The 22359-nt window shown below is 43.2% G+C and overlaps 1 protein-coding gene and 1 pseudogene across 1 annotated transcript; both read right to left on the bottom strand.

The window, feature by feature from the left end:
- Positions 1-16146, bottom strand: part of LOC122346838 — a 43673-nt pseudogene extending 27527 nt beyond the window's left edge.
- A 1223-nt stretch (positions 16147-17369) lies between these two features.
- On the bottom strand, positions 17370-22245 carry LOC122346426 (kelch-like protein 30). The gene is given in 9 exon segments (XM_043241038.1): positions 17370-17827; positions 17921-18066; positions 18326-18514; positions 18629-18784; positions 19344-19430; positions 20545-20731; positions 20843-20969; positions 20971-21679; positions 22093-22245. Coding segments are annotated over 8 exon segments (1782 nt in total). The 5' UTR covers positions 21615-21679; positions 22093-22245; the 3' UTR covers positions 17370-17581.
- Between the last annotated feature and the right edge of the window lie 114 nt (positions 22246-22359).

The raw sequence follows: 22359 nt of genomic DNA, 5'->3' as shown, positions 1-22359 counted from the left end.
TTTGAGATGCGGGAGCAAATAATGCCGCAGTATGATTTTTTGTCTTTTATATTTGCATTATGTATAACATTTTTGCCATTTCACACAATCAGGAGAGCTGTTTTTAACCTGAATTTCAACATGATTGCGAACATGATATATATTTTATACAAGAGAACTATAAAAAAACCCTGTAAAGCCTGGGATTTTGTATTATCTAATATTCATATAAAAATATATGTATTTTAATTGAACAGTTTATTGAATCTTCAGATAAAATCAGTGGCTTTTTATGTCCCTGAAAGAAAAAACAACTAAATTCTATTAAAAGGCACAAGCTTAGCATAAAAATCTTGCTGATAATTACAAGACTAAAATGTATTTAGTTTTTCAGTAATATTTATTCTGTAGCTGTATTGTTTTTTATCCTGCACTTTAGCTTCCAAATAAAATGGCATTTTTGTGGCAACATAAACCAGTGATGTTTGACGTGACTCTGATTCTAATCAGCATCATGGGCGCTATATATTTATTTTGAAAGCTGTGAGTTTAGTAGAGTTTAGGTTTCCTCAAACAAAGCTATCACATGGCTTCAGAAGGCTTGCAATATAACACACAAGTGGACTATGGGCTGCTTTCATTGCAATTTTTATGTTGGGTTTTGTCCTTTTTTGAGCTTGACAGTCTCTATCACTCTATCCACCGACCACACATTATATAGTTCTTACAGTCCTCAGCAGAACAGGCATGCAGAATGGCCTCTGAGGGCCACTAATGCAGGAGGGGCCCCATCCCAAATGCTCGCCTTTCATTTAAGGTCACCTACTGACATTTTACTATAGCGATCAACATGCAACATATTACAAAAGACCGGATGCATGGTTTATATTTCCACTGTTTTTTAATGCATCTATTCCCCGGATATAGTGTCTTTTTTTATGGCAAGAGAGAGGCCCCGTGTTGCCCTCTCTCTAAAATGTGTTTTCAGTTAGCATTTTTTATATTACTTAATATTTATGATTTGTGCCACTCCTTGTATTGTCTCGTTTGATAAATATTTCACAATACATCAAGGAACGGCAGCACTTTGATTCATCTGCCAACAAGAGAACATTTTCAAGGCCACTGAAAGCTCTTTGCACAAGGGCCAAGAATATTCAGCTTCTCACTCCATGTGGTCATAAGAGTGGATTGATCCTCTAATATGAGAGAAAACATATTTAGAATCATGTTCATTTTCCATCAAGCTTCCTGGGGTTCCATCTTCACTGAAATGGACTCTGTCAGCTATGCTTAATTAACATCAAAACATTAACATTTTCAGTCTGGAGGATTATTATTGACATTCATATAAATTGGTGGTTTGTCAGAAATTGGCTTCCTTTCATTAGAGGTTAAAGCATTTACAAGCAATAAAACGTTTTCTCACATTTTAGTGATTATTTCAAGTGTAGTGACAGAATTTTCATTTTTGGTTGAACAAACCTATTAAAGCCCATTCTCCACCACTGAAAAAAAAAGACAAAAAAGTAATTGCAACTTTCTATCTGACATTTCATAATTGTGACTTTTTTTCTCACAATTGAGAGTTTACATCTTGTAATTTTTACTTTTTTTCAGAACTGCATGATATAAACTCGCAATTCTGAATGACAAAATTGTGAGAAAAAAAGTCATAATTGCGAAAGAAAAACACAAGATCGTGCAATTTTATGGCAATTCTGGCTTTATACATCCTGAGATTCTTCAGAATGGCAGTTTATATCTTGCAATTATGAGAAAAAACGTAATTCTCTGGGTTGTGAGATATAAAATCACAACTGCGCGTGACAAAGTCCAGTTCTGACGAGAAAAAATACTGTTTATGTCTTACAATTCTGATTTAACAAGCAATTCAGATAGACTTTTCAACTTAGAACTGCATGATACGAACGCAAAATTGCAAGATAAAAAGTTGGATATATGTAAACTCAATTCATGCAAGTTTTTTCTCAGAATTGCAAGTTTATATCTCACAATTTTGTAAAAAAAAAAATCCAAACTGTGTGGTAAAATGTCACAATGATCTTTTTTTATTTTAATAGGTTCCCCATTCTGATGAAAATCCTTTCACTACTTACTCACCCTCATGGTATTCCAAACCTGTATGATGTTTCTGTGTTCCACAGAGGAAAAAAAGTCCAGAGATTCGTAATGATGTAGGGGTCAGGAAACGTTTAAAGATGTTTCATTTTTAAGCACTCTGGAAAATAAGTGACCTGGTCTGACACAAAAACTAAATAAGCAACCCGTTTTCATGCTTGAGGGCTGAAAGACCATATTTTCTACCACTCTAACAAATAAAACAGCATTTGCCAGACTCATATATGCTTTTTTTAAATCTTCACACTGAAATGTATTTTTTATTCACGTTACTGTTTCATTATTTACATAATTATGTCATTACTAATCAGCTGTTTTATTTTGGACTACTTAGAATCTATTAGCAGTTAGCCACTATACATTTTTAATGAGGACATCAAAACTTCAAACCATATACTTTAAAGAGCATATACGGGATACATCAGAAATACAAATGTATTTATATACGCACGTGCACAGAAACAAACATGTGCGGACAAATTCGCAAGCACAAAAGCAGTGGGGGAAAAATCTCTCGCTCCCAGTATCACCCATAAACAGAGGACAGACTGAGTCAGCCATATGCTGTGGCATGGAGGGGGTTACAGCTGTGAGAGCTTCTCACTGGCCTGGCCTGGACCCAGAGGCTTAATAAAGGGAATTAATGTAGTGAATAATCTGTCAGATTCCCAAACACAGCTGGAGCGGACATACAGTTCCTCTACATATATATACATGCTCACACGCACACACCTAAACAAACTCCCCCGTACTTACTCGTGCTAACTTCGCTTCTATCTCACACGCGTGCAAATTAACTAATGCCTGCACAAACATTCATACAAACTCAAACATATAAACGCAACAAGCCCGTCCCACGGGCCTCGCTGTCCTCTTTCAACTAATATGCCCTTCTCCCTGTCCCCGCTGGAGTGCTGGCCCGTTGAGAGACATCCAGCTGATTGTGAAAGCTGTTTTTGCAGCGCCACTGTGAGTGATTACACAATGCTGGCCAAGAATCAGAGAGCTGTGAAGCTCCCCAGCTCAGAGACCCCACTGCAGCCCCCAGGCACAAACCAACAACCATCACCATGGAGCACTGTTTGACCACAGCCACAGCTGCTGTGGAGAAGACCTACTGGGAGGTAAAAACGGGACACAGGCAGTGTCCACACGCAAAATACAAACACAAACACATGTTCACATGCGCAATATTGCATCAATTGGGCTTGGAATTTACAATCACCTTCCACAGCGATGGATATAAACAAACAAGTGAACAAGTATGTAACATATGCACTTTTAAAATTAAACTATAAACTACAAGAAGAAATAAGCCACATGAATGGGATGCTAATAAAATAGCGGTTAACACAATGACTTATTTAGGAACCATGCCTGTTTCCACTAAAAAGTAAAACTGCTGTGTGACGTGACACAATCACAGCTATCAGAAAGATATTAGATCTTTAAAGGAAAAGAGCTCCAGTCATTTTAAATCTGTTCTTATTTATTCACCTTCAAGTCTTTCCAGAACTTTTCTTTTTTTCTGTGAAACGCAAATGGAAAAATTCTGAAGACTCTATTGGTCGTTGGGGACTGAATGAAGCTTCAAAAAGCACGCAAATGCACCGTCACATCAAGTGTACTAAAAGTCTTCTGAAGCCACGCAACACCAGTAACCAACATTGTTTTCTAATAATCTTCACATCCAATGAGTTTTTAATGAGCTGTTAACTGCTGCAAATGGATCAGAGTCAGTGATTGGGAAGTGCAGATTTTTTCATAAATCTGATTTTTCATAAATCAGATTTTTATAACTTTCATAAAAGAGCAATCAATAGGCTTCTGAAAACTCGTAGAATCTGACACTGCTGAGTGTGCCAAATGACAAGCTTTGAATTGCTGACATGCGCAGGAAAAAAAAAAAAAAACATGGAAAACGATCAGTGGTAGCCTAATTCTAAAAATAAAAGGATGAATTCGCAGGCAGGTTTATTTAGTTTTAGGGTAAAGAATGTTGCCTACTGTGGCAAATGCAACAAGGTGAGGTCAGATGAGTCATGTAGGTGTATGGGAACTAGAACAAAAAAGGCTATGATGTTGGAGTGAGACAGGACTGAAAAATCTTTGAGGGTTTGGGACAAAAAGAAAAAAGTGAGAGTGGGAAGAAATTAGGGCTGCTCTCAACTAAAGATTTTTCTGGCCGACTAGTAGTCGTTTATTGTAAGCATTAGTCAACTAATTGCACATTGCTTAATAAACAAATTAAATCATTATAATGAATCTTTATAATGAAGCCTACAAACATCTGGCCCGAGGAGAACTGGACCCAACTGAGCCTGGTTTCGTCTATTTGATTACAGAGACCGTCTCTGCATTCAATAACTAATTGTTCAGTCACGTCATTATAACATCTCTATCTTTGTATTATCCTATTCAATACTGTTCAGTGCTTTGACACAATCTGTGTTTGATTGATTGATACAAACTCCAAAGCATATTGTGACGAGCGTCCCGAGGATCGATCAGCGTTGCCCTGGGAACAAACACGGAACACCTACACCAGCCACTCAACGACGGATTCGCCACACCTGGAGCTCATCAGCCGCGGGCCAGATAAGCCCGGCCAGGCGACGGCTTCATTGAGCCACAAGACTCCGGTAACGCGAGCTAACCTGTTGTCTCTTTCTTTGTCTCCCAGAAGCTACAACGTGACGGGCCTGCCTGAGCTACTTCCCCTAATACCTCACAGTGGACTCCCTCACGTTATTAAGCACGGGAAACACCGAGACGACTCACCGCTGCACTCACCGGATTCACCGCTACACCACCCCCGGACACACCGCCGCACTCCTCGCACGGACTCACCGCTCACCTTCTGTGTATTTGTCTAATAAATACACCCTCCGGGGGTTTCACTGCACCTGTTTCTCTTGTGCTTCCTCTGCCTCGCCACAAGTGGTGGAGAATGCGAGCAGTTTTTAAGCGCAAGAGAACAGAGGAAACAAAGAGAAAAAGGAAGAGCGCTGTCGCCGCCTCTATTAAAGGTTCCCCACAACATCAACTTCTCTCTTTGTTTTCCCCCCAGGCAAGCGCTCGCTTCCCGGCGAAGATGGAGGAGTTCCTCCAACGCCTCTCAGAGGTTTCCATTCGCCAGCAGCAGATCGTCGAGCATTTGGCTACCCGCCAGAACGAGACCGAGCAGGAGCTCGCTGCTCTCCGCGCCGCCACTCAACCACGCCCCGTCGTGCCTGATCTCCGGATGCAAGCCACACAGCTGCTACCCAAAATGTCCGCCAGCGATGACCCCGAAATATATCTCGAGATGTTCGAGAGCGTCGCAACCACGGAGGGATGGGACCGGAGGGATTGGGCACGCGCGTTGGCCCCGCTGCTGTCAGGAGAGCCCCAGCGCGCCTACTTCAGCATGCCGGCCGACCTGGCGAATGTATACGACGACCTAAAGAGGGAAATCTTGGGCAGGGTCGGTCTATCACCGATCTGCGCAGCCCAAGCCTTCCAAGAGTGGGTCTTCCAGTCTCGCCAGCCGGCAAGGACCCAGGCCGCCGAACTTACTCGGCTAGCGCAACACTGGCTCCTGGACGGGACACCAACCCCCGCCATCATCGTGGAAAGGGTGGTGATAGACCGGCTCCTGCGGGCTCTCCCCCGGAATTATCGCCAGGCGGTCGGTATGAGAAACCCCAAGAACGTCACGGAGTTGGTTGAGGCGGTCGAGCTGGCGGAAGCCGCACAGCGTCGAGAGGCTGGGGAGCGGGCGCCATCTTTTCCCCGGAGGGTGTCCCAGGAGCGACGCGCGCCGGAGGGCACCCGGCGACCAATGGAAAGGGCGGCGGTCCCGACCGTGAGAGATGAGCCGATGCCAACCGAAGAGGCTTCCAACTCCTCTAGAGCGTGGCTGGCAGGCTGCAGTCTCCACCGGGAGCTTCCCCGCGCCGCACCGGAAATCCCCGTCGGCCTGAATGGACGGAAGCTCAGAGCCCTCCTTGACTCTGGCAGTACCATCAGCCTGGTTCAGTCCCGCCTCCTACCCCCGCGCACGGAACCGCGGAAACGGCTGCCACTGACCTGCGTCCACGGGGACACCAGGAAAGTCTCCACCCGTCTCATCACCGTGGCGCGACAGGAGGAAGCTGGCCCCTGGAGGTGGGCCTCGTACAGGACCTGCCGGTACCAATCATCCTCGGGCGGGACTGGCCGGGTTTCGAGGAGGCGCTACACACCGCGACACAGCCTGTCAGCTCCCAAAGCCCTCGCGCGGAAGAGGCGAGAGGGGAGAGGAAACCGCCGCCCTGCCGTTCTCCTAGCATCGGACAGCGGAAGAGATGGTGAGTCCCCTCCGAATACTACTAATGTATTCTTTGATGTGTTCCAACAGGTAGTCGGAGGGGGCTCGTTCGGCCGGGCTCAGCGGGAGGATGACCGGCTCAAGAATTGCTGGAACCAGGTACATTTCATGGATGGAGAAGAGACGCGCCCGGCCCCATCCTCTTCCCCATTTTATTGTGGAGAACGGCCTACTCTATTGTGTCGCCCAGCGGAGGGGGGAGGAGAAACGGCTCCTGGTGGTGCCCCGAGGGAAAGTGGACACCATCTTGGAGCTCGCCCACGCCCACCCGCTGGCCGGACACCTCGGGGCCGCCAACACTATCAAGAGGATCCGGGACCGTTTCCACTGGCCGGGCTCGACGGAGATGTGAAACTGTTCTGCCAGGCCTGCCCCGAAAGTGCCAGAAGACCTCGCCCGGCCACCTCCCCCTAGTCCACTTATCCCGCTGCCCATAATCGAGGTGCCCTTCGAGCGCATCGGGATGGATCTGGTGGCCCGCTGCCGAGGTCTGCCCGCCGCCACGAACACATCCTGGTGATCGTGGACTCACGCCACCAGTACCCGAAGCCATCCCACTCCGCAAAGCCACCGCCAAGGCGATCGCCCAGGAGCTCTTCACCCTGTCCACCAGAGTGGGGATACCCGGGAGATACTGACCGACCAAGGCACCCCGTTCATGTCCCGAGTGATGGCCGACCTCTGCCGGCTGCTACGGATCCAGCAGCTGCGCACCTCAGTGTACCACCCCCAGACGGACGGACTTGTGGAGCGGTTCAACCAGACACTGAAGCAGATGTTGAGAAGGGTTGTCTCCGAGGACAAACGGGACTGGGACCAGATGCTCCCCACGCCCTCTCGGGTGCGAGAGGTGCCCCAGGCCTCCACCGGCTTCACCCCATTCGAGTTGCTGTTCGGCCGACAGCCGCGAGGCCTGCTGGACGTGGCAAAAGAGGCCTGGGAGCAGCAGCAGCAGCCGGATGCCCAGAGGTCGGTCGTAGAACACGTCCAAGCCATGCGGGACCGAATTGAACGGGTGATGCCCCTCGTGCGGGAGCACATGACGCAGGCCCAGCAGCAACAACGCGACACTATAAACGCCCTGCACAACCCGGGAATTTCCAGGTCGGCGACCGGGTCATGGTACTAGTCCCCACCAATGCTTGCAAATTCCTGGCCACCTGGCAGGGTCCATATACCATCCTGGAAAAGATTGGCCCGGTTACTTACCGAGTCCGCCAACCAGACCGTCGACGCACCGAACAAATATACCACATTAACTTGTTAAAGAAGTGGGTGGGGACTAGGGAACACCTTTCCACACTCGCCATTCAGGAGAGGCCCGGTCGTCGACACCAACGCCTTGCTCGCTCCGCACAGAAGAGCGGAACTCCAACATTTGGTCGGTCAGTTCTCGGATGTGTTCTCGCCCACGCCGGGCAGACTAACCTCCTCCAGCACGAGATCCGGACCCTCCCGACGTCATCGTCCGGCAGCGGCCCTACGGATCCCTGAGGCTGCGTCGGCGAGCTATTGAGGAGGAGGTAAACCAAATGCTGAAGTTGGGGGTGATTGAACCATCGACGAGCCCGTGGTCCAGCCCCATCGTCCTGGTTCCAAAACCGGACGGCACCCTCCGCTTCTGCAATGACTACCGGCGACTCAACCAGGTCTCCGAGTTCGACGGATATCCCATGCCCGTGTAGACGAACTGCTGGAACGTCTTGGAAGGGCCCGGTATATCTCCACCCTCGATCTCACCAAAGGATACTGGCAGGTTCCGCTGTCAGAGGAAGCCAAGCCAAAAACGGCTTTCTCCACCCCCGGCGGCCACTGGCAATACCGGTCCCTTCCCTTCGGTCTACACGGGGCACCAGCCACCTTCCAGAGACTAATGGACATCTTACTCCGACCCCACCAACAGTACGCCGCAGACTATCTTGACGACCTTGTGATTCACTCGGAGACCTGGGAAGACCATCTGGAGCGCCTGCGGAGGGTGCCGAGGATCTTCGACGGGCTGGACTCACCGCCAACCCCAAGAAATGTCACCTGGCGCTCTTCGAGGCGAAGTACCTGGGTTACCGAGTTGGGCGAGGACTGATCCGGCCACAGGAGAGTAAAGTCACCGCGGTCCAGGAGACCCCGAGGCCCACCAACAAAACCCAGGTACGCGCCTTCTTGGGGTTGGCAGGGTACTATCGTTGTTTCATCCCCGACTTCTCCTCCATAGCCGCCCCTCTGACAGACCTGACCAGGAAGGGGCAGCCTGAACGGGTTCTGTGGAACCCGACGCGGAGGAAGCGTTCCAGAGGATTAAGGCCGCACTCACCTCAGACCCTGTCCTGAGAGCCCCGGACTTCGGCTGCCCCTTCCTGCTACAGACGGATGCTTCTGATGTGGGTCTGGGAGCCGTGCTGTCCCAGATCCAGGAGGGTGAGGAGCATCCGGTCTTATATATCAGTAGGAAGCTGACCCCCGCCGAGAAGAACTACGCCGCGGTGGGAAAGGAGGCCCTAGCCGTCAAGTGGGCAGTCCTGGAACTGCGGTACTACCTCCTGGGCCGGGCGGTTCACCCTACTTACCGACCACGCACCCCTCCAGTGGATGGCCAGGGCCAAGGACACGAACGCCAGGGTGACCCGCTGGTTCCTCGCGCTCCAGGACTTCCACTTTGACGTGCAACACCGCGCTGGGACAGCCAACGCCAACGCCGACGGCCTATCGCGGATGTGGTCGGCTTTTGCAGGTCTGTCAGGGGTCACTCCCCACCCACCCCAAATTTCCCCGTTACTACGCTCTGCTTTATCCACCAGGACCAGGACAGCGCTTGGGGGGGGGAGTGTGACGAGCGTCCCGAGGATCGATCAGCGTTGCCCTGGGAACAAACACGGAACACCTACACCAGCCACTCAACGACGGATTCGCCACACCTGGAGCTCATCAGCCGCGGGCCAGATAAGCCCGGCCAGGCGACGGCTTCATTGAGCCACAAGACTCCGGTAACGCGAGCTAACCTGTTGTCTCTTTCTTTGTCTCCCAGAAGCTACAACGTGACGGGCCTGCCTGAGCTACTTCCCCTAATACCTCACAGTGGACTCCCTCACGTTATTAAGCACGGGAAACACCGAGACGACTCACCGCTGCACTCACCGGATTCACCGCTACACCACCCCCGGACACACCGCCGCACTCCTCGCACGGACTCACCACTCACCTTCTGTGTATTTGTCTAATAAATACACCCTCCGGGGGGGTTTCACTGCACCTGTTTCTCTTGTGCTTCCTCTGCCTCGCCACAATATGCACAAAGGTTCATCAATATTTTGTTGCATCATCAATTTATCGTGAACCTAGTGTTGTGTTCATGTTAAGAAATGAAGTCTGCGACACTGACTCGCCCTTTTCTGCATTAGTGGATACACATGTATGCATGTTTCATATGGAGTGCATAATCAGATTGCACATTTTCAATTTGAATTTGATCATTTGAAAGTAGACATTTCTCTACGTTTTCTATATCTGTAAAAAAAAAGTTCATGGTGACCAAGATGGCAGAAAGCACATCCTGTTTGATTTATTTATTTTACATAAGCGCAATGTTTTGTTATTGTTGTGAGTGCACACAAATAAATGTAGTCTGTATTACTCTTATCTGTATGACTAAAAAAAAGTTCAATTCCAGACTCCATTCATTTTCATTTCACGGAAACAGCAACCAGAACATTATTCAAAATGTATTTTTTCTGTGATCCACAGAAGTAACTCATGTGGGTTAGGAAAAACACAAAAAAGCTAAGCAAAATACGTAGTTTTCGTTTTGGAACAATGGATATTTAGGGCATAATTTAAGTATAACTAAGCAGCTTAGATGTCAAGCCTAAATGAAATGGCAAGCAAATGGTAAAATACTTTCTAGGAAGTTTGCTCTTCTGTTCCCACAGTCAAAAAAGAAAGAAAGAAAAAAAACAGTCAAACAGGGAAAAGAGAGAAATATGGAAAAGATAAAGGACACTTAATTAAATATAGTGAGGACTCTGGGATGATCCCTACTTTGAGGAATGATTCTCTGGAGCGTCAATCACTTTTACGACTCACAGACAGCTGACAGATCCAACCTCACTGGCTCAGCTCCACTCGCGACCACTGCTAGGCTTAGCAGCTTTATGTAGGCAAGAAAACAAACCCTAAACACTGAGTCAAAGACAGTGCACCATTTTCACTCTAACAAAACAAGCATATCAGTGGCAATCGTGTTTGACAAGACCTTTAAAAGCAAAAAGGAATGGGGATTAGGTCAAAAGCGCAGCGCCTGGAAGCTGCCATGCTCTTCGTCAAAAAGTCTCCAACTAGTCTGTGAGTCCAGATCAATTCAAAAGGTTTTCTGACAAATAGCATCACATTTTAGCTACAAAAGCCTTTTTTTCACTTGTTTAGTGATTTATCTCTGGGCTTAAAAGCTTGTGGCCCCGTGATTGTTGTTTTTCTACAGTGCTCCATTTGGTTAACATTTCTGCTTTATCATACATCTAACTCTACATTCGGGTAACTCCTACAAAAACACACAGGGAGACTGTCTCACACAATCCCGGTCCAAAAACTGCCTCGGAGCTGTAAAATATATACCCACGCAATCCCCTGACGCACACCCACACATACAAACTTACGCACTCCCACACAAATACACACGCATGTACACGGCCCTAGTGCCTGAGAAACTGCAAACTGGCAGTTGTCCAATATCAACACAGAAAGGTCAAAGTTCACATCAACATTTTCTTCGTCCTCCTGAGACGATGCAGCTTTTCAAACTGGGTCAAGGTTTATCCCGGTTCAGGGGCAATTTTCAAGGGTCACAAGAGATTGCTGCGATTTCACCAGGAGACAGAGGTGTGCTTATAAGAGCAAAACCTCACTCCCTGCCCAAATATTTCCATTCCCAGTCTTGTTTAGAAGGCCACTCTCAAACTGTCCCGAGAGCCACAAGAAGGACTTTATGGGGTTTGCTGCTCCTTTTCAATTAGTCCAGTGTCGTAAGATGTGCCACAGCGGGTCTATCCCCGCCACAATGTCGCTGGGGCCCTGGCCAGGAGAGAGCGACAGAAGACTCACGGAGAGCCCCTAAAGCCAACTTCCTGAAGGTATTTGCCAGACTAAAGAACAAGAAACACCTCAAAGGACTACTAAAGTTAACCGACCAACACTCCCACACACTCCAAAGAGATAAAAAGAGATAAATTCTCATTTCAACACCTATTTTAGCAGAGTCAAATAAACTGGATAAACTGAGTGGTTGACAGTAAAAACTAGCCCACCTGAATCTATTTAAATGTAAATCTGTGATTTACAGCGTAACAACTAAATCAAATCGAGACAGTGCAAAAAAAAAAGCAAAATACAGCAGGTAAGTAGCACTCTATAAGTTGACTGACTTCTGTAAGATAAGCAAAGATTTGTAATTTGAATATATTAGGGCTGTGAATCGATTCCGAATTTTAAACAAATTAATTACATGATCCATAAATGCATTTTTATTAAATTAATAAAAATGTTATCACTGTTCGATGCTGTATGATATTGTGAAAAATAATTACAATTTAAAATTGTGGCCCCATTTTATAATAGTTACTTTATTATGTAATTAAAAAAATATATAAATAAACACAGAGTACTTATTGTTTATATTGTATTGCAAAACACTTTGGCTGCTATTAAGATGGGGTACGGATAAGGTTAGGGACAGGTTTGGCGGTCTTAGTAGGTTTAAAGGCGTTAAGGATGGGTCAACAGTGTAACTATAAATGTAATTACAGAAATTAATTATAGATACAAACACACTGGTATTTTTAAAATGTAAGTACAATGCAAAAACATAATAAGTGCATTGTATCAAATGATTAATTTAAAGGTACCTAGTAGTTAAGTACACCTAATCTAAAAGGGCACCAATTTTTTTTTTCCATTTTCCACCGAGTAATATTAATTCATTACATGTATTTATTATATATTTAGGGTTAGGATTTAGGTTTGGATATAGGTTTGCCTTAGGGTTACTACACATAATTGTTTCTATAAGTTCACGTAACGTGTAACAAGGACACATGTTACATGTTACACATCTTTACTGTCACATTAGTGTGAATATTTGCCATTGGCCTCATCCATCTGTTGTTGGGTTTTTTTTTTTTTGAGCACAAAAGCATACTAGCACAAATCATAAAGTCAAAAAACTTGAAAAACTTTCCATGTTCTAACAAAGCTCTTTGTGGTAAGCACACAGCAAACACACAATGACAGATGCTTCAATTGGGAATGACAGAATAAATGGATAACACTCCACCAGAATATGTCATTCCCACATCAAGACAGAATGAGGGTGAATGTAGACAGGGAGTATGCAAGAATGTAGGCTTCATTATCTCATTTTAATATATTGGCACCCAGTGTATAGTTATGTGCATGTTACCATAACATTAAGTTTTGATTGCTCATTTGACTTCACAATGTAAAACATTCACACTGGAGAGTTTTAAATTGGCAACAAAGAGAGGAGAGAGTTAGAGAGAAAGACATGGCTCCACTTTTAGAGTTCATGTGACATAGGTCTTTCTTCTCCAAAAATATAAATGTGTGGATTAAAAAGACTATTTATACCAACCAGACTAATTAAGTTTTATTTATAGCTCATATCTTAAAATAGGCTCCACTAGCAATGTGCACAGTTGGCATTCATTAAACTTGAGAGAGGAAAAAGAGGGCACTGTTATCACAAATGGCAGCTTTGTGTTCTATGAAAAATGAGCTTTTTTTCACAGCCCCATGAGAAGGCCAATGACCTTTTATTTTCCCCAAACAGCAAGGTGGGGGGGGTACAGACAGTGTGGCCAAGGTGATGCTATAAACCTCAGAAATTAAAAGAGAACTTTCCAACAAATGTTATGTTCTGAAAAGTTTTTACATTTTAATCTTTACTTTTGGCAAAATTACAGTTTTGCCAGTTAATTAAATTGAAACTGAGGTTTGAGGGTTTTGTATGTTATATGAATGAAGTACACAGTACAAAAAAAAAAAGTTAAGAGAATTGAAAAACACTGTGAAATGTAATTATAAGTTCATTTCTGATTCAAAAATGTTGACATCAGAGAGCTGCCACTTTGATCACATGTAATGAAATGTAGATGCAGAATAAACTACGGCTCTGGCTCAGTTTACATCAGTCCTTCATGAACTAAGGGTGTTCATTCCAAAGTCCGGTTTCAAGCTGAAATAAATGTATTTCATTCCATGTGACACAGTTGATTTTCAAATGGCCCTTTACCACCGTTTGTTTATCGAAAACTCCAAACGGGTTTTCCCTCTCGGAAAGAGCACTGCGGCTCTGATGTTTGCTGTGCACATATTCCATTTCAAAGCCATGTGGCTCCCTCTTTCTCTGTCAAAGAGCCTCTGTAAGTCCCTCTCTTGATCTCTTCCCTATACACACACATCTGTCTATCCACCAACATGTGCAGAAAAAATGAAGGAAAATAGGAATATGGTCCAAAGGTGCTCCATCAACCTCTCACGTTATTAGTGATGGTCCCACCTCTGTTTTCAATCCCTTAAAAACTGTTGGACGAAGGGAAACACTCTCTTAAAATCTTTTCCTGGATCGAGACTGCATTAGTTCAGAGTGCATGAAACCCCTGCCACCAGGTTACTGATCGACAATCCCTCAGTGTTCATTTCAGAAGGCCTAGAGGGGGTTTGAAGGCAATAATCTACATTATACCGGCATTTTCTGACTTCCAAGCAGAGAGGCAAATACGCAGGTTTCAGAAACTTTGCATCAATCACATGCTTACACCAGATGGAGGCTTATGTTTTTTATTAGGCGCTGTGTGTTAGGGATATTAACCATACTGCCAGGACAAGATCACATTCCAATCGATATCAGGTTGGTTTTGATTTGATTTCTGATGCACCTCTGGGAATGCGTTTGGGTGGGGTTGAAAAGACAAAAGAGGATGGAAAACCATGGATGATGTAGGTTATGAGATCACAGAACCACCTAATTTTTCAACACGGAAGTAAGCTATTTCCTGTCAATGTAGGAGACTTCTGACTCATTAGCCGTTATCCAACTTTTTCCTTCCAAAATTATGGGAGTAGCTTCCATTAAATTGTAAACAATCATTGACTGCCAAGAAAAATTGTTTAAAGTTTGGCTCTAATGATAATTTGCAAAAACTCGGTACAACAAGGTCACGTTATTCCTCAAACATTAAAAAAAACAACTTAAAAGTGTAACAGTATTGACAAATTACAATAAGCAGAACATAATGCAAATATCTAATCACCCAGTCAAAAGACATCAACATTCAAGAATATGGTCTGGTGAAGTTCATACTGATCAACAGAACGAGGAAGAAAGGTGATTTAAGTGACTAGGAACATGGCAAGGTAGTTGTCAGATGGGCTGATATGAGCATTTCACAAACCGCTGATTTGTACGCACAACCATCTCTTGGGTTTGCAGTGAATGGTCCGAAGAGAAAAGGGAAAAGAGAAAAGGTCCAGTGAGCAGCATTTTGGAATTTTTACCATTTTTTAAATCATCCTTACAAACAGAGCGCTGCGTAATAGAGTGCAGCAGATTAGAGCAAGAATTTCACCTACTGAGGGAACCAATTTGACAATTACTAATTACTGGAGGGGTCTTGTCTTGCTGCAGCGTACCCATCTTGTAATGGTTACTTCCAGCAGGATGATGCGCCATGTCACAAAGCTCAAATCCAGTCAAACTAGTTCATTATACTTAAATGGCCTTCACAGTAACTAGATCTCAATCCAAAAGAGCGCCTTTGGGATGTGTAGGAACAGGAGAGCTGCATGGATGTGCAGCCAACATATTTGCAGTAACTGTGTGATGCTATCAAGTCAATATGGACCAAAACATGTCACCTTGCCTTCAATGCCACAAAGAAATAAGGCGGTTCTAAAGATATTTGCAAGCTAATAAATCAGCGGATGAGTGTATACAGTGTGTAAACCTAAAATGTGTAACGCAGGCATTAATCAAAAAATTTTATTTTAAATGCTTTCACTAATTTTGACAGATACAGCTCGATGTAAAACGAATGGCTGGAATGTAAATAACTAGAAGAATAGCAAAGTACAAACAAAACAATACATTTATGATTATTACACATTGACTGATTATCAGGTTTACAAGTGTGTTTACGTATGCATAATGGCTGATTCTACAGAGTTCCAGAGGAACCAGAAGTCCAGAAAAGCATGTGTGTGAGGTTCGTACATGTGCTCCTACCCGGCTAGTGAGAGCAGCCTGCCTGCTAAGCAGCTGGTCTCTGTCTGCGCACATCTGAGAAGGCAGATCCTTCGGCAGCCGGTTCTCCTCCACCTCGCTGCTCTCGCCTGATACGTCAGCAGAGGAACAGCATGGCAGGAAATGATAGAGTATACATGCGTTCTAATTATACCCTGATACCTCATCAGACCCATCATGAGCTCATTGGGAGTGTAGAGTACCTGTGGGCGTATCAGCCAGGTTTCTGGTGATGATCTCACGGATGCGGCGGGAACGCAGGCGTGACGTTGGACTCCTCTTCATCTCCCCTCAGAGTGTAAGTCTTCTCCTCTCCACCGCTATCTGGGTTAAGCAGTGTCTCCTCCAGCTTCTGCGTTATCAGCATTAGTGTAGAAGAGAGGCTCACGCACTACAACCAGGTCACACATTCTCACAGGAAACCTAAAAGCTCAAAAAGCTTGTTTATAAAAAGTGATGTATTATTTAATTTCGATTAGGATGTATTATTTATTGTAAGCTGCTCGTCATGTCTGTCTCTGTTTCAGTTTCGTTGGATGTCACAACAGCACAAGGAAATGAGTCACCTGTCTTCAAGTTTCACAGAAGAACCTGAAACTGACCAACTGATCGACCTTAATTTGTTGAAACATCGCAAGGCTCGTTAATATTAAATCAAGCTCTCTCCTCTTTCATTCACACATGCTGTTTTGAATAGGTAACAGCAATAACCTATTTAAGTTACAGCTGGCGAAGATCAGTTTTCCCGCTGGAAAACACGCACCTGAATCACGGCTTCCAGTCCTTGATCCCTTCACAACTCATCTGGAAACTGGTAGCGAGCCAACACACTTAAACGGACAGCGACGTTTTTCCAATTGTCCTCAATTCTTAAAGTGTTTTAAACGCTTCGACAGAGTTTAACGGGTGATACGCACGCTAATAAAGTCTCACAGGCTTTAAAAGTTTTGCACTGTTGACAAAGCGCGCACAGCGCACTCTCAATAAATATCAACGCTTAAATAACGCACATAAGCACGTTAACGCAAAACAGTTCGTGCTAGAATATAGCCACAAGTGGGAAAGTAGCAATCACGACACAGGCGCGAGGTGGGTGCCTCTGGTTGACAGGGAAACCGGACGCTCTGGCTTGTTGTCATGAGAATTAAAACGCAAGCTTTCTGGCTTCCATAGTTACAGACGCTGCAGGTCACGGCTGCACAAATACAACACTGTTTATTCCGGTCTTTGTTGGCACTTTGTTAAATATCCATTGCAATTACTGAAAACTAACAAGGGTTTACAACGACACGATTTTGTAACTTCCTAATACATTTTTTTTCTGAGTAAAAACAACATAAATTCAGTCAAACGAAAAAATTCCATGGTTGCCAACAACATTAGTATAAGATATATTTCAATTCAAATTCAAATTTTACATTCATACAGGAAAACAAAAGTAGCATATATATATATATATATATATATATATATATATATATATATATATATATATATATATATATATATATATATATATATATTTATATATATATATTTATATATATATATATATATATATATATATATATATATATATATATATATATATATATATATACTTAAATGTAAAATTAAAGGTTGTTTAATTCAAAGATTTTCACTGGACACAAGAAAGCAAACAACAGCTAAGTAAATTATGTAAAAAAAAAAATGTAATCTAAAAATCCCTTATCAAAAATTTATAATATCACCAAAACTTACTATACAAAATGCAACTTTGCACCAAAGCCTATGTCAAGATTTGGGGAACAACACAGATATTAAGTCTCTTCAGGGAATAATTCTGTCCACTGGGAAGTGTCCAGAAAGATGGAGCAGTAGCCACTATAAGTCCATAGCCTGGGAAGGAAGCACTCCACCTTCCAAGTGTTGGATGCTCGGTTGTACACTTCTACTTCCACACCGTAATCGCCCTCCATGCCCTTCCAGTGCCCCCCAGTCACGTACATCTTCCCACCTAGAACCACCAAATCCCCATTTTCATGAAGAGTGTGTAAAAACTGAATCTGGGATGAAAAACAGCAAACATAAACAGCAGTGGTTGGTCTCAGCAGAACATGAGTATTTAGCTAACTAAAAAAATATTCTCTAATACTCACTTTTTCCCACATATTACCCTCTGGGTTATACAAATAGACTTTTTTGGTGTTATCTGCTACGAGGTAAATGACTCCCTCCATAGAAACCGAGCGGGGAGATGAGAGATACTTAGGAATAAAAGGGGAACAGATGATACACCAGCTATCTGTTGAAGAAGAACAAGAGAATTAACAAAAGTATACTCAAAATACATGGTATTGAACTGAAGTCATGACTAGATGTTGACAAGACTCCATGAGTGAATATAATTTACACTCTGTCTTGTGAAGTTTTGTACTGGCTCCAACATAGTCTTTGTAATATGGAATTAGAAGTTTTGTTATGACAGACTTAGTTTGTTTTTGCTGGATACTCGTAATGTCTATTATTAACTGTTAACCATGGTGACATGTGTTGTCTCTTACCTATGACAGGATTGTAGCACTGCATAGTCAGGGCATTATATTTAACAGCGCAAGAACCAATGAGGTAAAGCTTTCCTTCACATGATGTGGCTGTAAAGTTAGTCACATACTTTAGCGCTGGGCCCGTAAGCGTCCAGCAATTACTGAAGGGGTCATAATGTTCAACTTCAACAAAATCCATTGTAGTTCCTGTCAATGAAAAGACAATGCAGTGTCTTACATAAACATGTTCAGTTCTACATATACACTGACCCAAAATATTTGTCTGAAGCCTTCAGCTGCAAACCCGATTTGTTTTCTTACCCCCAATTACATAAATCTCTCCATTAAGGGTTGCAGAAGAGTGGTTAGTCCTGGGACGCAACATCGGAGCGACTGTGACCCACTTGCCCTCACGAGTAATGTACTTCCAAGTCTCTGTGGTGGACCAGGTGTTGGACTGAGACCCTCTTGATCCTCCTGAGACTCAGAAAAACACATGTTTTTCTCATTCAGATGAAGGCTACGCTGATTTATTTGAATAAATTCTTAGCTCAAAAGGGAGGTTCAAATGTCCCAGTTTGTGAACATCGCCTTAAGTTTCCTAGGTCATCATCACATAGTGAATGTTCTGCTTCACATTTCTAAAGTGTTGTAAAGTTTCAGGTCTTATGTGAGTCTTAGTAGGATTGTCTATAAGACAGGGGACTGTTTTATCTTAACATCTCCAAATCCTCAATGGAGATGACATTCCATTCATGTGTGGAATAAAACTATGAATCTCACTGATCCTTTCCCAAAGGGCTTAGTCTCTATAAATACCCGGAAAATCTGTGGATTTGTTTTCTCTAGGTAAAAATAGAAGTTGTCTCCTGTTTTCTTTTTTCCCTTGTCATTATGGTTGGAGACTATACAGTCCAGACCAACCAATCAGCAAATTATACATTTTCCAATAAATACAGTGAAGAAATCATTTCATGATATAGAAGCTACAGCCTCTAGAAACAGCTTAAAATTTTATGGACAGAGTTTGGCTCACCTGTGACATACACATTGTTGTTTAAGGAGACGACAGAATAACCCCATTTATTGTAGTTGGGAAAATCAGGTAGCTGAAACCACTGCCCTGTCAAAAAAAAGAATAAAATGCAAACCTTACAAATGCAAATGTATACAGCATGCAGATCGAAACAGAGTAAACAAGATGTTATCACATCACAATTCAGGTAGTACATGACTGTTGACACTTAATACTCAAAGGTTCAGACACTTACTTCATAAAGACTGTTTCAATATTTTAGAATGATAATAAAGTGAAAGATTAAAAATAATACATCTTCAAATCTAAATACAAACATTTAAAGAGATAGTTGACACAAAATTCCATCATTAATTACTCACCCTCATGTCATTCCAATCCAGCAAGACCTTTGTTCATCTTGGGAACACAAATTAAGATATTTTTGATAAAATCAGTGAGCTTGTTGACCCTACATAGACTGCAATGCAACTGTTCAAGGCCCAAAAAGGTAGTATGGACATTGTTAAAATAGCCTATGTGGCATCAGTGTATAATCTGTAATGTTATGAAACTATGAGAATACTTTTTGTTCACAAAGGGAAAAAATACTTTCTTGTTAAGTCTTTAAAGCACATTCGCAAGAGTGCCATAATGTATATGTGTGCTTTCCTCTGCTTCCAAAGAAGGTGTAACAAATGTGTTGTGTTACGGTCTTTGAAAACTGATTTTCTTTTCTATTTGTAACTATTAATTGAACCACTAATGTCACATGAACTATTTTAACCATGTCCTTACTACCTTTCTGGGCCTTGAACATGTCAGATGCAAGGTGTCTGGTCAGACAGCTCATAGATTTCATCAAAAATACCTTCATTTGTGTTCTGTAGAGGAATGAAGGTTTTACATTTTTGGAATGACAACAACATTTTTCATGAGATCAGTTTCATATTTGGATGAATTATCCCTTTAAGCATAAGCTTCTAGAAACAAATATATCCAGGATTATGATAAACATAAGTTAAAGGGTAACATTGCTGATATTCAACCAGCTATGTATTTTTAAAATGTCAGTAGTATATGTAAATGAACAAAGGGCACTCTTTTTCTGTTACATGCATTAAAGCATCCATATGTCAGCAAATTCTAATATGATGTAAAAAGCATGTTTACTGTAGAAATTTGCAAATAAAGTCGATATGTTCACTGAAGTTGTCCTTACCAAGCTTTGGGTTGTAGAAACCACAATTTCTGGGGTGCACCCTACTGTCTGTGTCTTCATCTTCATCCTCATCCTCATCATCCGAGTCATCCAGCGAGCGGCCACCCATCACAAACAAAACCTCCTGCAGGTTGAGGGCATTCTGGGTCACTCTCTGCTCTGACTCACCTCCTTTCATTTCTTGTTTCTGAAGGACAAAAATAATAATTTGTCGTATAGAACATTATGTTTTCTATTAAACATAATAATTCAATATTTTCTATATTAAACAATTTCTATATTAATAAATTTGTCTGACCTCTCTACATGTTCTCTCTATGAACTCTTTGGATTCTAGTGAGTCTTGCACCAATGACTCTTTCAGCAAGTTCTCAGTGAGGTAGGATTCTGTGAGGAGGAAAGCTTAACCAAGTCCAACAATTCTACAGATGGCAGATCCGATTGTCTCTACAATGCCCGACCCAGGCCAGAACAGCCTCGACACAAGACCTGTCATCTCTTATATGCAGATCCTCATCCTTCAGGCAGGCTGCCAACCTGTCTTTCTCCAGCATCAAGAACTCCTCATGTTGCTGCACTGCCTCAAAATTTTCAAGGAGGAAGCTCCATGCTTTGGCGACAACTTCAGGGCAGCCATGGATCTCTCCAAACTCAAGGATTCCCAAGCAGTTTGTGGCATCTATCTGGTGCTGCAGATATCGACTGCATACAGTACGAACGGTGTGGAACTGGAGCTGGCTGGATGTGCAGATGAGTCCCTCTACATTGTTTTTATTGATGGTGAGTTTCCCTGTGTATGCAAAGTCCAGCAAGGATGACAACACATTGGGATCTACATCATGAAGCTCAACACGAGCAGCAATACTCTCTACAAAATCTCCTGAGAACATGGAACGGAAGTAGTGGCTGCAGAGAGCAAGGATTCCCCGGTGACAGGGGAAATCTTGTCCACCTGCGCTCAAGGTGACATCCACAAGTTTGGGTTGAGAACAGAGGGAGCGCAGGCCCTCCATGATACTCTGGGGATGGGAAGAGAGACAGAAGTCTAGATCGTCTATATTACGCACCATGACGACACTTTGACCTATGGCCTTAATGCATTCAGGGCCAGCCAACAGATGTTTTCAGTGTTTACCTACATAGGACAAGACAAATGGGTATAATCAGTCACATGCAATCTGATTGCGACATTCATGATCATAGCAATGCTGAGCCTCCTATGACCTAAGGACAAATTTTCAGCCTTTCTGTTTGGTAACAGAACATTTCAGGAACAAATTGGAAGAGAATGAAGTCATGTTAGCACATCAATATAAGTCAAATTATCAGACGATTATCGCCAGAGTTAAAAAAGGGTTCTTGCCAAAGACAATATATCTGATAGGCACACTGGGAGAGTATAATTCTGAGAACGAAATTCACTACCATTCAAGATTCATTTCTTTGCCTGAGAGAATTCGCACACAAAACACATTTAAAAATCACTGGCAAAACAACAGTGGATGTTTAACAATTCTTTTAACAAGACAAAACTTGAACTGAACTTACCTGTTTGTGAATGAAAGCAGAAATCATACATTATTTAAAAGTTCTTGTTTAGAACGTAGACTTTTTTGTTGCTGCTGTCTGAGATGGGGGACACGCCGTCTTTTGCAGAGTCACTGGGACAGCATGCTTGTCTTTCACACTGCTATTTTTAGGCCAGTCAATCTGGGGGGGCTATACTCAGAATCTAAATAGTACTGTTAAGCTCCCACCTGCTCTTAAAGAGATACACACAACTTTCTGTATAGGAGTAAACAGTCAGATGATCAT

This window comes from Puntigrus tetrazona, chromosome 6, assembly GCF_018831695.1.
Source record: "Puntigrus tetrazona isolate hp1 chromosome 6, ASM1883169v1, whole genome shotgun sequence".
NCBI lineage: Eukaryota > Metazoa > Chordata > Actinopteri > Cypriniformes > Cyprinidae > Puntigrus > Puntigrus tetrazona.
Note: the sequence above shows the minus strand (reverse complement) of the source record. Positions and strands in the feature narration are given on the sequence as shown.